This window comes from Gossypium arboreum, chromosome 2 (assembly GCF_025698485.1).
Source record: "Gossypium arboreum isolate Shixiya-1 chromosome 2, ASM2569848v2, whole genome shotgun sequence".
Classification (NCBI taxonomy): domain Eukaryota; kingdom Viridiplantae; phylum Streptophyta; class Magnoliopsida; order Malvales; family Malvaceae; genus Gossypium; species Gossypium arboreum.
In genome coordinates, this window is record NC_069071.1 from 113,587,674 (window position 1) to 113,603,098 (window position 15,425).

The window sequence follows — 15,425 nt, forward strand, 5'->3', positions numbered from 1 at the left end:
TTTTGGCCATTTCACTAAGATTCAAGGAACAAAAATTAGCCTTTTTCTTGGAGTGACAAAGTATGATCATATAAAAGATAAATTGGTTTATGAATCTTCCTTTTGATATATATCTGTTTCATTCATTTGTACTAAAAGTCAATTATATTTTTTCCATTTTACTTTAAAAATGGGTAAATTAATCCTTATATATATATATTAGATAAAAAATAAATAAATTGGTCTATGTATGTTAGATTGAGGTACACGTGACACGTTATGTGTAACTATATGCTTCTTTGGTCATATAGGAACTAGTTTATTCTTTGATGTAATGTACAATGTAAATGGCTAATTTACTATTTTTTTAAAATAAAGTGAGAAAAATACAATCTACTAACTATTAGCACAAGTACTTTCACATTACTTTCACCATAAACAACACACAAAAAAAAAAAAAAAAAACCAAGTGGCCCACGCGTGGGAAGACTAGTTGTGTATATGTGTGAAGAAGCGTGCTATGAGGCACTCACGTGTGGCTAGGTTTTTATATAATACCACCATGAAGAGAATGCACTACTCAATATAGTAGTGGTAGTAGTAATCAAAACAAAAAGAAATTTTAAAGCTTTGGTATTTTTGCATTGTAGTTTTTTCATATTGATATGTGTATAGATTAGGAAGCAAAGATACAAGCTTTTAAAGCTTTTGATAGACCCAAAAGCATATACATAAAGAAGGAAAAGGAGAGTTAAAAATGGAGATGGAGAGTGAAACAAAGCAATCAAAATTCAAGAGGATTTGTGTGTTTTGTGGAAGTAGTCAAGGCAAAAAGAGAAGTTACCAAGATGCTGCTATTGAGCTTGGAAGGGAATTGGTATTTATTTACCATAAAGCTCTGTTTCTTCTTTCTCTGTTTTGTTTTTTGGGTCTTTTACACTAAATGAGACATGTTTTGGTTATGGTTTTGCTTTTTTTACTTAAAATGGAGGAAATGGGTTCTGCAAGAAATCTTTTAAAAGTTACATAAAGCCATGAACTTCTATTTCCATAAAGGTTGTATTGTTTATTTGTATTGTGTATATCTTCTGGTATAATACCATTTCTTTAATGTTTGGAACCTGTTTGTGAATTTGTTTATATGGTATCTAGCATTTTTTAAAAAGCCCCCTCAAGCTTTTAGCTTTTTTGCTCGTCTTTTAGCATTTTTTAATGTGTGTTGAACTCAAATGAGTTTCAATGTTAATGTATATATATACATGCTTGAAACTTTGAACCATAGTTTCTCATTCCCTCTTTAACATACATTGATCTTTGAACCAGTGTCTTGTTCTTTTACAGGTCACAAGGAACATTGATTTGGTCTATGGAGGAGGTAGCATAGGATTGATGGGTTTAGTTTCACAAGCTGTTCATAATGGTGGTCGCCATGTCATTGGGTAAAAGAACCCTCATTTCTCAGTGAAACTGGCTTTTGTTTGTTGTTGTTATTGTTATGGTCTTTCCTTATTACAACACAACTGAAATTTTTGTCATGTTATTGTCTATTTGCAGCGTTATTCCCAAGACACTCATGCCTCGAGAGGTATGAAAAAAAAAATGGACCTTCATTTACCTGCATCACTATCTTTTTTGCTCTTACTTGTCACCCTTCATGGTGTTTTGTTTCTTTTTGAAATCATGGTTTTTCACATTTATACCATTTTAGATTAACCAAACTTTTCTAAAGTGTTTTTCTTTACTGGTAATATAATTATTTAATATTTGATATAGCCTTATCCACAATATTCTGGGAGTATTGCAACTTCCCACTTTACCATTTTCTCTTATAATATTATATTTGGGATCAAAACATGGGCTTATTCTTGTGCCTTTTTTTTTGTTTTTGCTGGCCTTTTCTGAAATTTGTTTTTTTTTTTAAATTTTAAATTGATTAAAAAAATAAACAAATGGACCGTCACCTACCTACAAGTTTCGTTATCATCATCATTTTGCTCTTTCTTTTCACCATCCATGGTGTTAGAATTATTTTTCTTGAACTCTGAAAATGATATTGTTAGAAGTAATAATTAGGAGTATTTAAAATATTAACTTTTGCATATCATAAATATAAAAAATAAATAATCTTTATCTACAAAATCAAAGGGACAACTGCAACTTTCTTTACCTTTTTCATATATGTATATTTATATATTTGGGATCACAAAAATGGGTTTCTTTTGTTTTTTTTCTTGATTGGCCTTTTCTAAAATTTGGATTTTTACTCTTTTTTTGCAAATTTATGTAGGTAAAAATATTTACTGGTCAGGGAAATTTCTCAGTGTTAAAAGTTCTTTAAAACAAGTCCATTATACCTGCAACACTCATCATTGCCTCACTGCACAACACTCAAGATGATCTTTCTCTTTTCCTTATTTTTTTCTGTTCCATTTTGCAGTTAACTGGTGAAACAATAGGGGAAGTGAAAGCTGTTGCAGATATGCATCAAAGGAAGGCAGAGATGGCTAAGCATTCAGATGCTTTCATTGCCTTACCAGGTTTAGTACAATACAAGCCCTTATTTTTACACCAAAATAACCAAGCAAATCAAGTAAATTTATAGCTATCATCAAGTGTGCTTTGCTACCTTCCTCTGCTTTATTTGATATTAGAAAAGATGGAACCCAGAATACAAAAACCTGCCCTTCACCATTAGTTTGCTTATTTAATGTTAACTAATGGTTTCATCTTAGGTTAAAAGATAGTTCTAAGAAAGGTGCTATGTTATGGGGATAAGGTAAGTCAAAGTATTAATACATGTACCTATAATAGTTTAACCCTTTGTCCACAGACAGTAATGGATTGTTTCAAAGAAAAAAAAATCATTAATTTCATGTTTTCTACTTTAACCTCACTTTTACTGTAGTTTTATACTAGTAACTATTTTGGTATTTCCTATCACATTACAATCAAACGCGTTTTGATTAGAGAGCACAGACCCTAAAGCCTATGATTAGAAAGCAAGCCTTTAGACCCTAGTTAATTGACCTATCAATGTCTTTACAGTTTACACTGAAAATTAGACCTTTGTGAGGAACTCTCTTTCCTTGCTTAATTTGAAGTATCCCCAATGTCTGTGGTGTTTTACACAGTGCCACCTGCCATATCAAGACTGACCTAAAGTACAAAATCCTTAAAACTTTCACTAAAAAGATTGTTTGCCAACTAGCTGCTGCATCTAATAGGGAATCCTTTTTTGCCACTTTGAAAAGGCTAACCTCTCTTTTTTAGTTCTTTTTCAGCTAAATGTATTGAAACCTTATTGTGAGGATATGCAAATAATGCATTGACAAGTCTCTTTGATTCTATATTTAGATAGAAATGTGTAAGTAAAAGTACCTTTACAGGTTCTTATATTATAATATAGAGTGGATTTTGATACTTTTACAGTGAACAAAAAAAATCCACTTACATGATATATTCACTTCATTCGTTATAACTTAAAAATACACATGCAGGTGGTTATGGAACTCTTGAAGAACTACTTGAAGTCATTACTTGGGCTCAGCTCGGAATTCATGATAAATCAGTATGTCCTCGCCATTTTTCCTTTTATACATGATAAACTTATGTTCTTTTTTGTAACTCGAGTGTGAGTGTCAGACATAATTATGAAAATCAATAGGAAGGAAGAAACCAGCAGCCTTGACCCTCTAAAAATGATTGATTTACCATTTAGTCTATTAAATTTTTATAAAATTACATATTAGTATAGTAGCAAAATTGTAGTTTGGCTCCCTATAATTTATGATTTATCTTTGGTCCCTCCCTAAAGCAATTTTCTAGTTTCATCCCTCATCAATACCATACCCCGGAACAACAAAATACGAAACAAATAATCAATAATGCATAATATTCTACTTTCTTTTTCAGGTTGGCTTGTTGAATGTTGATGGATACTATAACTCATTGCTTTCCTTTATGGATAAAGCTGTCGAAGAAGGGTTTATTAGTCCAAGTGCACGCCAAATCATTGTATCTGCACCCACAGCAAAGGAGCTAGTAAAGAAATTGGAGGTATAAATCAAAGGAAACTTGTTCACTGATGCTATTCTATTTTGTTAATTACACTAGTTTTTAATAATAGAAATGGATGAATTTTTAACAAAAAAGATTAGCTTGCATTTTGATCTAACATATAACATTAATTTACTCGTTTTTTGAATAAAAAGAGTAAATGCAATATAATTCTTATAGCAGGGCCTCTATAATACTTTTAGCCTTGCATATATATATATATTTGGTATGTAATGTGAAATTGTACATTATTGGTCCATAATAAAAATGTTCCCGTAAATAATTGTTTTTTTTTTTTCATGTTTGCTTATCGGTAAAAGGAATATGTCCCCTGCCATGAAAGAGTTGCTTCAAAGTTGAATTGGGAGATGGAACAGCTTGGTTACTCTAAAACATATGATATATCTAGGTAATTGCTTTGGAAGAGAAGGATAGATGGAATTTGGAAGGAACTAATTGAAAAAAAAAAACTTCAACGGGGTAATTAATTTTTGTAAATTACTGTTATTGACATCAATATATGAATTTCAGCCTTCTATTTTAGTGGAAAAAATATTTTCTTTTACATTGTAAGTACTAAAAGTATGACAGATTATGTTGTCGAACTCTTTAATTTTTCAAGTATTTATATGAATATAGAGGTGTGATTTTACAAGGATTATGCAATTATTGATAAGAACAGGGTAATCCCTTTCAATCTTATTGATAGACCTCAAGTGTATATATAATATTTATACAATCGTAGTCAGGTAGGAATAGGAAATATACCTAAATATATATGCCTAAAAGATATATAATAATATACAATATATTTAGATATTCCTAAAAGATAATATCTTATAATAATATCCTAACACTCTCTCAAGTTAGAACATGTAAATCATAAATGCCTAACTTGTTGAGAAGGTATTCAAATTGCACTTTGCCAAAAGCCTTTGTAAAAATGTCAGCCAACTGAATGAAGGTCGGTACATAAAAAGGTGCAATTAACCCATCCAATTGCATCTTTAACAAAGTGACAATCCACTTCAATATGTTAGTACTCTTGTGAAATACAAAATCATGTGCAATATGCAACACAGGTTGGCTATCACCAAATAAATGAATAGTTTTAGGATGATCAACACCTAAGCTCAATAGCAAAGCCTTCAACCACTTGAGCTCACAAGTGACGGAAGTCATAGACCTATACTCAACCTCATCGGAAGATTGAGACACAGTATGTTGTTTTGTAGTTTTCCAAGAAATAGGAGATTGTCCTAGAAAGACAAGTCAGCCAGTAAGTGGACGCCGAGTTAACGGAAAAATAACCCAATCAAAATCACACCACCCCTTTAAGGACATCTCAATAGAATCCTTTGGTCAAGAAAGCCTTTCAAGTACCGGACAACACGCAGAGTTGCATCCCAATGCTCCAGCCTTGGTTCATGAATAAACTAAGATAAAATACGGACCGAGTATGCTAAATCAAGTTTGCTCACTGCCAACTAAATCAAACAACCCATTAACCGCCTATATGACTCAGGATTAGTCAAAATTGCCCCTGTAGCATGCGTCAACCTATGATTTTACTCTATTGGCAATCTTACGGGCTTTGCTCCCAAAAGATCTGTCTTACAAAAGAAATATACCCAATAAACTACTAGCTACCTCTATCTCCAAAAAATATTTCAAAATACCAAGAACTTTCATATGAAAGCAATAATTGAGATACCCTTTAAAAGTTTTCAAAGCAGCAGATTCGTTCCCAATAATAAGAAAATCATCAACATAAACTAGCACATTAATGTGTACATACCCCTTAATGTATGTAAAAAGATAATAATCAAAATATGATTGAAGAAATCCATACCCTTTCAGTGCAGTAATCAACTTAGCAAACCAACACCAAGGAGATTGCTTTAACCCATACAAAAACTTGTGCAAACGGCAAACCATTCCGGTATTACTAGGGGAAAAACTTGGAGGAAGCTTCATGTAAACCTCTTTATCAAGATCACCATGCAAAAAGGCATTATGTTCATCCATCTGATGTAACTCACAATTCTTTAAAGCTGCAATAACTAATAAAGCATGAACAGTCACCATTTTCACCATAAGTGCAAAAGTTTCATTATAGTCAATACCTTCTACCTAATGATTATCAAAAATAACAAGACGAGTTTTCAGTCTCTCAATACTTTAATCAGAGTTATATTTAATCTTGTACACCCATTTACTACCCAAAGCTTTCTTTCTGAGAGAAAGTGTCTCTATAGACCAAGTGACATTATCTTCCAGAGCACGAATCTCTTTTTGCATAGCATCACGCCATCCTGCATTCTTTACAGCCTCTTAAAAAGACTATGGCTTGACCCCTACAATAATAACTGTAAAAAAAATGTCGGTGTTTTACAGTAAATTTGTTACAATCAACATAATGCTCTATAGGAAATGGAGTACCTAAGGAAGGCTTTGAAACAAGTGAAGCAAGAGATAGACTTTTCTTTACGGTGGTTTAAGTGACAAAATCCCGAAGCTTCACTGAGGGAAATTTCTCCCTATGCCGTCATTTCAATTCAGGTGCACCATTACCTAAAGCTCTTTGTACCATCTTATCATTAGAGGAAGAAGAAACACCACAGGTGGTGAACTCACAAGCTGCAGAGTGATAAGCGGAGGAACTACCGTGGGCTGCGACACGTCTAGCTCACCAAAATTTGTATAAAAAATTGTGTCTGCATTCCTATATGGGAGAACAACATGGTTAGGTTCAATGGTCGCAGCATTCCTATACAAATACGGAAAAATATCCTAAAAAAATTTCACATCACGGGACACAAAAGTGGTGAAGGAGTTTGATTGATAAGATGAGAAGCAGCAAAAACACACTCCTCAAAAAAATATAGGCAGATTTCTTTGAAAACGCAAAGCACGAGCCACATTTAAAATATGTTGATGTTTCCTCTCCGCTCTCCCATTTTGTTGAGGAGTACTAACATAAAATGTTTGAAAAATAATGTCATTTGTAAGAAAAAAATCTGGAGACAATTAAATTTCGTCTCATTATCACTTCTAACAAACTTTATCTATTAAGAAAATTGACGATCAATCATAGCAATAAATGACATGAAAATCTTGAAAACCTCTTTCTTATTAACCAATATATATACCCAAACAGCACGGGAGAAATTATCAACCAATGTCAAAAAATAATGGAATCCACAAAATGGAGTGTCATAAAAACCCTATAAATCACAATGAATTAACTAAAAAATTTCTCATAATAAAAGTGGAAAGTTATTTCTAGTTTGCTTAGCACAATGACAAATTTCACATGCTTTATTCAAATGATATCTAGAGTTGCTATCATAAGGAAGTAACTTCACTACTTTCTCGGAAGGATTACCTAATCTTCTATGCTAAAGTTCCAAAAATGATGAAGCTTCAATTGAAATTGCTTTAGCCGTCGATACTTTCCAGAAGTAGTAAAGTTCATCCCGTCTCTTACTCGCTCCAATCAGCTCCCTTGAATGAAGGTCCCGAATAGCACATATATTAACAGAAAATTGGACAAAATAGTTCATATCATCCTTCAACTGTGAAATCAAAATTAAATTGCAGTTTAATTTAGAAAAGTAAAAAACATGTTTTAAGTGAATTTTGTTTATCAATTTAACCCTTCCTTCTTGGGTAGCCACCATTGTTTGGCCATCAAGAAGTCCTATGAAACCTGTTACAACTTCTCTAACATTCGTCAAACACGTAAGATTAACTGTAACATGATTTAAACGCCCCATATCAATAATCCAATTATTTTTGGACTTATCATTAAACCGATTTATAGTAGATTGTGTATTACCAAACACTGCCAGAAGAGACTGCCATTGCTCAGCGGTAAAATCAGGAAGTAATGGAAAGTTAGATTCAATTTTAGGTGGTGGTGGAGAAGTAGAAACATCACCAGCCATTGAGAATGATGAAAAAAAAAATGTTAAACACCAAACTCAGAAACCATGACAAGAATATGGTAATCCCTTTCTATATTATTGATAGACCTCAAAAGTATACATAATATTTCTACAGCCGTAGTCACATAAGAATAGGAAAGATATATAATATATTTAGATATTCCTAAAGGATAATATCTCATAATAATATCCTAACAATTACACTTAAGGGGAAAAATTGCTTTTGTTTGAAGGTGAAGCTAGAAAAAGATTTTAGGGCGAAATTAAGTTATATATTTTGACGAGAGTTAAAATGTATTTTTTAAAATGATTAAATTAAAATTTTATCATTTTAGAGGTCAAAATATAAATTTATTATTATTAATGTATACTTTTATATATTTTAAAAAATAAAAATATAAGTTTTCATTTAAAGGGGTCAAAGCTGTGTCCTTCCTCCCTTGCTTCCGCCTCTATTAAACAGATACCTATTTTCAATACTTAACTCAAGTTTAATGTTTTTAAAAAATTTAATCTGGAAATGTAAGAGACACAATTAGAAAATCCACGAAACAAAGTTTGCTTAAGATTGTGATTGAAAGGCCTTTTAATCAACATCCATGCATGAATCTTGGAGGTTAACTGTGTTTTCTTCTTCCTTTTGAAACATTGTATGAAATTTTCACATGGAAAAGAGTTCCATCAATTTTGTAATATCTATTTCTACTATATTTAAAATTAAAACTACAAAAATGATTATCTACCCCAACATGGATTTAAGAATAATAATCAATTGAGTCGTAACATAGTTTTGTTATCTAACAAAAAACTAATGAGTTTCGGACATTTATTTCATCGAACTTCTCTTTGAGACAAGATCCAAACCCTTATGTTTTTTGTGTGAATCAGAATTTATCCGATGAAAAATTTCACTACTTTCGAACTATTATATTTACGACTGACGTTCATTGGGGTTTTAGTAGATGATTCACTTATCATCAGGTCACCAACTTCTTTAACCTTTCGGCATTATACAGGTGTTAGCCTCTACATATGGTCTTATAACTTCACATAGATATCCGTTTTAAGACATAGGAAGGATTATGAATACACGAGTAGTAGGATCAAGGAAAAAAAAGAGAAGACTAATAATCATTTTCTCTTTTCTTTTCTCGATTCTTTGTTATAATAATTTGTTTTATTTTTTTTAAAACCATTAATTAAAATTTCATTTTAATCTCTTCGTTAAAAACTTTTTTTGTTTTAATTTATTTTTTAAAATATATATTAATGAAAATAAATAAATAATACCAAGTTACTAGCCGTTACTATCCTGTACAGTGAGCGCACATGATAAAATATCAGAAGCAGACAACCGACCAAAGTTTACTGACCAATCAAACAACAGCTATGACCATGACGGTTCTCCCTGAAAATACTGTATTCTGACACGTGGCAAATCATAAGCCAGGTAAATTTTGCTTAGAATGTAATACCAATTTTATGTGGCGGCTGTGTGGGACTAAATACAACGTGGCATGACAAGAGTGGTTGAACCAATCACCGCCGGTGCTGGTTGGTGGGACGGCCGTGGAAATGGTCGGTGATGGGTGTTGAAATTAAACACTGACTTAGTCGGTTAACCTTTTTAGTCACCCCTACACCTTTCATTGTTCGAGGTTGGATTGAATTGTAACTCCATTCTAAAAAATAGAGTAAATTGCATTCTAAGTTCTTAAATAATTAGTAAGTTTATGATTTGATCACTCAACTTAAATAAGTTATAAAATAGTTATTAAATTATTCAAAAAAATTTATTTAAGTCATTGAGTTGTTAAAATTTTTTTAAAATTCCGCTAACAAGCTCTGAGCAACAATTTGACAATCAGTACGATAGATCAGTACCTATCAATGAGTAGAAGAACATACTTTAGATTCAAATTGATCTGACGATCGGTGTTGGAGAACGAAGAAGAAAATTGTTTAACTTTTGATTTGCAGATTCACAATGTTTAAAACTATTTCATAAAAAAAATAATAACACAAAGACCTTTTGATTGATACAAATAGTGCAAACAAAGAAGGCCCTACATAAGCGATTTTAATAGTTCAGTGATGATTTTGTAACTTTTTGAAATTAAGTGACTAAAACATTAATTTCTAAAAATTTAGTGACTTTAAAGTAATTTCGCCACGTTATAATTATCTGGCTCATTTTTATGAGTATACATATCCATTAGTCGGTTCACCTTTCTAGTCACGCCTTTTCTCTCCTAACGTTCATCTTAAAGACCCTATACACCATTTCATGTGATCCTAGCTGTCTTTTACAGCCATTGGTTGGCACAAGGTCCCATCAGATGAAATACACGTGGCGAATTACTAGCCACTTATCAGCACGGCTATGATTTTCCAGTTTTGTCTTCTTCTTCTTTTTCTCACTTTTCATCTAATCCAACGACCCGGAATTTTCCATATTTTTTATTTGGACTTTTTGGGAAGTTTGTGGATTTCCATCATCATTGCAAAGAAGGACAATAATATTTGATAATGATTATCTGGCCAAATAAAATGATTATGCTTTTCATTGAGAAATTAAATAAACCACCAATCTAATTAAAAATGCATTTACTTGAGAAATTAAATACATTATCCATGGTTCAATTATTATTAGAATAAAATTAAAAATAATTATTTGACTTTAAAAATTAACTTAAATCATAAGTTTATAATTGTTGTCAATAACAATGTACCTTAATAAAATAATTTATTTATCTTTGATTTGTGGAGTTTCGCATAATTGACAAGCATAGAGTCGAAAGTAGGGGTTAGTAGGCTCAGCCCAAAAATGAAAAAATTTTCATTTAGATTTTTAAAATTTTAAATTAAAAAATAAAATTATACTTTGACCTCTCTAAATATATAAAATTTAATTTAATGTTTTAAAAATTATAAATATATAAACTATTAAAATAATAAAATTATATTTTCAATATTATAAAATTATAATTTAATTTCAAAGCCTAAAATTCTTTCTCATTTCCCCACTTTCTTATCAACATTTATTTTTATTTAATTTTAATTAAAGATCATAAGTTGAAACATGAAATAGCTTCCACTATCTATCTATCTATATATATATATATACATGCAAATGTTTTAATCTAATTTGCTTGAACAATTAGATTATATGAAAGTTGATCATGATTCAAACTTCCTCATAAAAGTGTAAATATATAATTAATGAAAATTTCCTTTTCTTTTTAAGTTACAAAAATATAAACGTTGAAAAATAGAATTAATTATTATAAAATATGATGGCATAATAAGACAGTTTCACATAATACGTGATCCGTACCTCAAACCTCAAACGTATAAAGATAAATTTTTAAAAATGAAAATGAATGAAATTTTAATAAAAATACTAATGTTATTTGATGTTTTTTGTTTTTTTTTAATAGTTTTCAAGACACTTTTATAGAAACAAAGCCAAGAATATGTGGACTGGCATTATTTTCATCTTTCCAAATCAAAGGGAGAGCCAGGGAATCAAAGTTCATGAACAAACAGTCCATCCATGGTGGGGTCTAGACAATGAAACAAACCCTAGCAACTTTTTTTTCTGTTCTCTTACTTTTTGTCATATGGGGCGGCAAAGCTATGTATTTGACACTCACTCATTTGAACCCCCATATATACCCCCACACCATTTCTCAACACTTCCCATCACCACAATATTCTTCACCTATCTCTTTCACAAAGGAGAGCACAGAAAAAAGGGGTTCTTGTTCTTGCTCAAGTTATTGATCAATGGCTAAGGATGTTGAGGTTGGTGGTGAGTTCCAAGCCAAGGACTACCATGATCCTCCACCAGCTCCATTGGTAGATGCCCAAGAGTTAACTCAGTGGTCCTTTTACAGGGCTATAATAGCTGAGTTCATTGCCACCCTTTTGTTTTTATACATCACAGTGTTAACAGTGATCGGATACAAGAGCCAAGTTGATCCAGATAAGGGTAGTCAAGATTGTGATGGTGTTGGCATTCTTGGTATTGCTTGGGCCTTTGGTGGCATGATTTTCATCCTTGTTTACTGCACTGCTGGTATCTCAGGTAATAATATCTTATACACACTCGTTTTTGAACGATATGGTTAAAACTTTAAAGGGTGTTTTCTTAGCATGTTTGTTTGGTGATATGTAGGGGGACATATCAACCCAGCAGTGACCTTTGGGCTTTTCTTGGCTCGTAAGGTATCATTGGTTCGAGCCATACTTTATATGGCTGCTCAATGTTTAGGAGCCATTTGTGGGTGTGGGTTAGTCAAGGCATTCCAAAAGAGTTATTACAACAAGTATGGTGGAGGAGCTAATAGCTTGGCTGATGGATACAGCACTGGCACTGGTTTGGCTGCTGAAATTATTGGCACATTTGTGCTTGTTTACACTGTTTTCTCTGCAACTGATCCCAAAAGAAACGCAAGAGATTCTCATGTTCCTGTATGTCTCTTAATTCAATCTAACACCACACACAAGTTCATTGACAAGTATGTTTTTAGGGACTAATTTTTTCTACATCTTGAAGGTGTTGGCACCACTTCCCATTGGGTTTGCTGTGTTTATGGTTCATTTGGCAACTATTCCGATCACCGGAACCGGAATCAACCCTGCTCGTAGTTTCGGAGCTGCTGTTATGTTCAACCAGGACAAGCCATGGGATGACCATGTATGAACCTTCATTTATACAATTGATTTTCTATTTTTTTCCTTTGTTTTATACGGCTCCTATTAAACATATTTTTATATCTGTTTGGAATATTGCAGTGGATATTCTGGGTTGGACCATTCATTGGAGCTGCCATTGCTGCAATTTATCACGAGTATATCCTCAGAGCAGGAGCTGCTAAAGCTCTTGGATCCTTCAGAAGCAGCTCAGCCATGTAAAACAAAGGGGTTGCCATTGAAGAATGGATCAAGTTTTATCTATGATTGTGAAGAGAATTTTTCAGAGCATTGAATTTGGCACTTCACTTTTTAAAGTGCTCCACGCGTTGTCATCAACCCTGTTTACCTTTCAATTTTCTTTCTCTTTTTTCCTTTTTTGGCTTTGTCTTGGTGTCTGTATGTTGTTGAAAATTTTATAGAATCTATCTTTTACATTATTTAAATGAGTTCAATTCAATGTCTAACCCCTTTTTTCCCTTCTGTTTAGTTTAAAAAATTCTGGATAGAAAATGATTTGAGTGGCCTGTAAACATGTTAAATTGGCAAATTGATTCATTTAGATGAGGTAAGAAGTATAGGCTTGTGTTAAGTGAGGTAGCTAGCTTCCCTATTAGTGGTGTTATTATTCCTCCGGTACTGCTGATACTACTTTTACAAGTTCAAACTCCGGCACCCTTTAATCGTAGTCCCTACTCCGACACCCTTTAATCTCTTGCTATATGCATATATGTTCAGGTTTCGTAGACATCAAAAGTAAGTACAATTAAGCCATAAGCACACAATAAGAAGTGAACTTTAAACAACAAACCAGAGACAAAAGTGGTTGCTTATTTAGTATAGTGCTCAACCACAAAAGCAACATAAGTTCAAACAGACCACAACAACGATAACTAGCAGACGACAACAATGGCACCTGCAAGCAGGCCTAGTACATAGATGACACAAGACTCGAATAGAACAGAACCTAAAACAAGAGTCCCCGACATTTGCAATGGGTGTCTAAGCTCCCCACCATTGATGCACATAAACACCAGCTCTTCTAAGGGACTTGAAGAGACTCATACAGTCTCTTCCTTTCACAGCTTGTCCACTTTCAGTTCGGTCCGAGCAGTGAAGAAAAAGTTCATCGATGAAGCATATGATTCCACTTTCAAACAAATCTGATAGAAGTTGCAACTCCACATCACCTGCATTCATTTTCAGAACCACATAATCTGCATATTGGACTGTATCTTTAAACCAGAGTTGAAAGTCAAACCCTTCATCTTCAACATATGGATCCGAATCCCTATTAGTTGAACTCAATGCAGCTCGGTTTTCAGCAAGGCCAGGGTAATAAACAAAGTTAATACCAGCTCTTTTGATATAAGATAGCATCACTGAAATATTATGATCAACGAAATAAACATCGAAAGCTTTATGATCCAAAGGATAAGATGGGAAGAACCAGCTTGAAACATTCGAGTTCATATGTTCACTGGCCCCGATATCAATATAAACCAACCGTTGCTTCGAAGATACATTAACAAACTCAGGCAAATAAGCAATGTTTTCCTCAAACTCCATTGGTTTCACTTCCATAAGAGGCTCAATATGATTCATTATAGCTTTGTTGTTTGTCATAGATGGACAATCAGCAGGGAGACGATATTGCTCAAAGTAAGTGACGTTTTCAAGTTTCTTCTCGAATACAACTAATGTAAGCTCATTCAAATGATCAACATAAACAACAATAGAAGCTTTCAATAGAGAAGAAACCGGTGTAGCCGATCTAATCAAGCTAGTAGGGTCTGAACCAGTAGGACCAATAAGTATAGCACCAATTCCACCTGGTTTAAGAACACGTTCAATCTCAAGCACAAGAAGCGCAGGGACAGATACTTTATCTAAATCCCTTGACAACACAAAATCATAAGATTTGTCTTCATAATCAAGCTCATAAATGAACTTCTTATGCTTAAGAGAGAAAAAGGGGTGCCTATAAACCCCATGAACATCAAAGAATCCCAAGTCTTTCAATGCCATGACAGCTGACATTGAACCTTCACCAACACATAGAGCTTTTGCACTGTAATTCAACATGTTCTTTCCCATTAGCTCTTTAACCACACTGGTTGTCAAGTTCCCATTTCCTCCATATTGAACCATTTTAAATGAACCCCAAGCTTTAGAGAAGGCAAAAGTGCCTGGGAATATAAATGAACTTGAATAACCAGATTCAAGGTCAACCCCAGATATGATTTGCAGTAGAGGAACAATTGACAAAGCAGTAATCACCATTAGAGCACGTAAAAGTACACGTCTTGCTAAAGAACCATGAAAGATCATCAATTTCAAGGTCTTAAAATCCATGTTCTTGTAACAAAGATCCAATCTTTTGATATAAAATGAGAAAATTGAAAAGGAAATGTGCCCCAAAACTAAACAAGGAAACAAGATTAACGAGTACAAAACCTGGAGGAAGTGTGATTTCCACCCACGAGGAGACCCATTGATCTTTGAGCAGTTAACCAAACCTTCATTGGAAGCCTTTTACTTGGCTTCATTATTTCAAACATCAACAAAAAAAAAAAAAATCAATCTTTGAAACTATTCTACATTACATCTTTTGATGAATTAGGCCAATCTAAAATCTGGGTTTTGAACCAATGATTGAAACAAAGGAAAAAAAAAATTAAAAATGAAAATGAAAACTTTTTGTTGTTTTTCTTTAATGAGTTGCTTGATACTGGTATGGTT

The 15,425-nt window shown here is 32.9% G+C and overlaps 3 protein-coding genes across 3 annotated transcripts; 2 read left to right on the forward strand and 1 right to left on the reverse strand.

The window, feature by feature from the left end:
* Positions 1-523: 523 nt before the first annotated feature.
* On the forward strand, positions 524-4,690 carry LOC108466574 (cytokinin riboside 5'-monophosphate phosphoribohydrolase LOG3-like). Its single transcript, XM_017766956.2, has 7 exons — positions 524-856; positions 1,321-1,418; positions 1,534-1,564; positions 2,417-2,516; positions 3,477-3,547; positions 3,892-4,035; positions 4,356-4,690. Exons 1-7 carry the CDS (start codon positions 737-739, stop codon positions 4,446-4,448), a joined length of 657 nt encoding a protein of 218 aa, XP_017622445.1. The 5' UTR covers positions 524-736; the 3' UTR covers positions 4,449-4,690.
* A 6,932-nt stretch (positions 4,691-11,622) lies between these two features.
* Positions 11,623-13,129, forward strand: LOC108467049 (aquaporin PIP2-2-like). The gene is made up of 4 exons (XM_017767511.2): positions 11,623-12,075; positions 12,166-12,461; positions 12,547-12,687; positions 12,786-13,129. The coding sequence occupies exons 1-4, from the start codon at positions 11,775-11,777 to the stop codon at positions 12,903-12,905; spliced, it is 858 nt and encodes a 285-aa protein (XP_017623000.1). The 5' UTR covers positions 11,623-11,774; the 3' UTR covers positions 12,906-13,129.
* Positions 13,130-13,685: 556 nt separating this feature from the next.
* Positions 13,686-15,038, reverse strand: LOC108467050 (uncharacterized). Its single transcript, XM_017767512.2, has one exon. The coding sequence runs from the start codon at positions 15,036-15,038 to the stop codon at positions 13,686-13,688; it is 1,353 nt and encodes a 450-aa protein (XP_017623001.2).
* Between the last annotated feature and the right edge of the window lie 387 nt (positions 15,039-15,425).